The 1,464-nt window shown below is 37.8% G+C and overlaps 1 protein-coding gene across 1 annotated transcript in view; it reads right to left on the bottom strand.

Annotated features, from left to right (window-relative positions):
• LOC112101038 (LEAF RUST 10 DISEASE-RESISTANCE LOCUS RECEPTOR-LIKE PROTEIN KINASE-like 2.4) overlaps positions 1 to 1,464 on the bottom strand; it is a 3,205-nt gene that overhangs the window by 1,179 nt on the left and 562 nt on the right. The window contains 5 exon segments of the mRNA XM_024190932.1: positions 48 to 160; positions 162 to 859; positions 909 to 971; positions 1,134 to 1,196; positions 1,348 to 1,458. Coding sequence (XP_024046700.1) covers positions 48 to 160; positions 162 to 859; positions 909 to 971; positions 1,134 to 1,196; positions 1,348 to 1,458 — 1,048 coding nt within the window.

Genomic DNA, 1,464 nt, shown 5'->3' with positions numbered 1-1,464 from the left:
GATGTCTGATCATAATGGAAGGTCTAATAAAAGTATATACACCAAACACAGTCATTTTCAATAACGCCATACCAAAACCGTAAACATCTGATTGGCAAGAAACAGTTCCAAAATTCCTTAAAATCAGATCAGGAGCTATGTATCATATGGTTCCTCTTAACAGCACTGATGGACACAAAATCATTTTCCTTGAGATGAAACTTTGAAAGGCGGAAGTCGGAGACCTTTGGGATGAAATTATGATCTAGCAGGATGTTGTAAGGCTTAATGTCGAAATGAAGAATGCAGACATCACATCCGTTGTGTAAATACTTGATCCCACGAGCAGTTCCTAAATCAACTTCGTGGAGTTTCTCCCAACTAAAAGATTGGCCTCTACTCTCCTTGGGAAAGATATGCCTATCGAGTGATCCATTAGGCATATACTCGTAGACAAGTGCCTGTTTGGATCCCTCGGAACAGAACCCCAATAGCTGGACTACATTAACGTGGTGAATTCTACCCATTGTTGAAACTTCATTGATGAATTCCTCCGCACTGAACTTGGAGTTCGCCAGCATCTTAACAGTAATCAAGCCACCAGTATGAAGTTGTCCTTTATAAACTGAACCAAAGCCACCTTGGCCTAATTTATGAGTGAAGTGGTTTGTCATGGCAATTATCTCGGGGTAAGAGTACCTTTTAGGCATCCACGATTGCTGGTTGTGCAGAAATTTCTCAAGATTATCGACTCTCTCCAATGATTTTCTATATTTTTGGATAAGGAACACGAGAAAGACTATTGGAGCAAGAATAAATCTACCAATTATCGGAACATCAAGTGGAAACCCTGGTAAGGAGAATGATATTTGAAAGTAAATAGTAGTAAGCAAAGCAATAAAAAGAGGATCCTGGAGAGGAGATTTTACCTGACAGAAAACTCCCATTTCCCATGGAAGGCCAAAAGATTGCTTGGTAAATTACTCCGTAAACTGCAATTGGAGAGAAGGGGGAAAAATTAAATAAGCTTTATACCTAATCAGAGAGATGATTCAGAAAAAAATATAGAGTAAAAGAATAGAGAATATATGAACCCATCGCATTTATTAACGTCGAAAACACATGATCAAAAAGATATATAAGGATATGCTTACGCATATACCATGGGTAGCAAATAATTTTTGCCACTACTCCTTCATTGTATCTGAAGTTGCAATCTGTTGCAAAAGTGAAAAGAAACAGAAATTAAGGGTCACATCGGTATGCTCTTAGATATAGTTCACAAATTCTTTATTACGTACAATATTGAGAAACAAAAAACAAATCGCTTGCATTTGAAGGCATAAATAAACATAAGCATAGGCTTACACTCAGTAAATGAGTTGTCTCTGCACTCATCTAACCGTTTAATATCGAACCCTGACTCCAGCGATTTTCGGAGGTCTTCATAAGAAGGATTGTCCACACTCCTATTAAGTACTACAG

This window comes from Citrus clementina, unplaced genomic scaffold (genome assembly GCF_000493195.1).
Source record: "Citrus clementina cultivar Clemenules unplaced genomic scaffold, Citrus_clementina_v1.0 scaffold_2, whole genome shotgun sequence".
NCBI lineage: Eukaryota > Viridiplantae > Streptophyta > Magnoliopsida > Sapindales > Rutaceae > Citrus > Citrus x clementina.
Note: the sequence above shows the minus strand (reverse complement) of the source record. Positions and strands in the feature narration are given on the sequence as shown.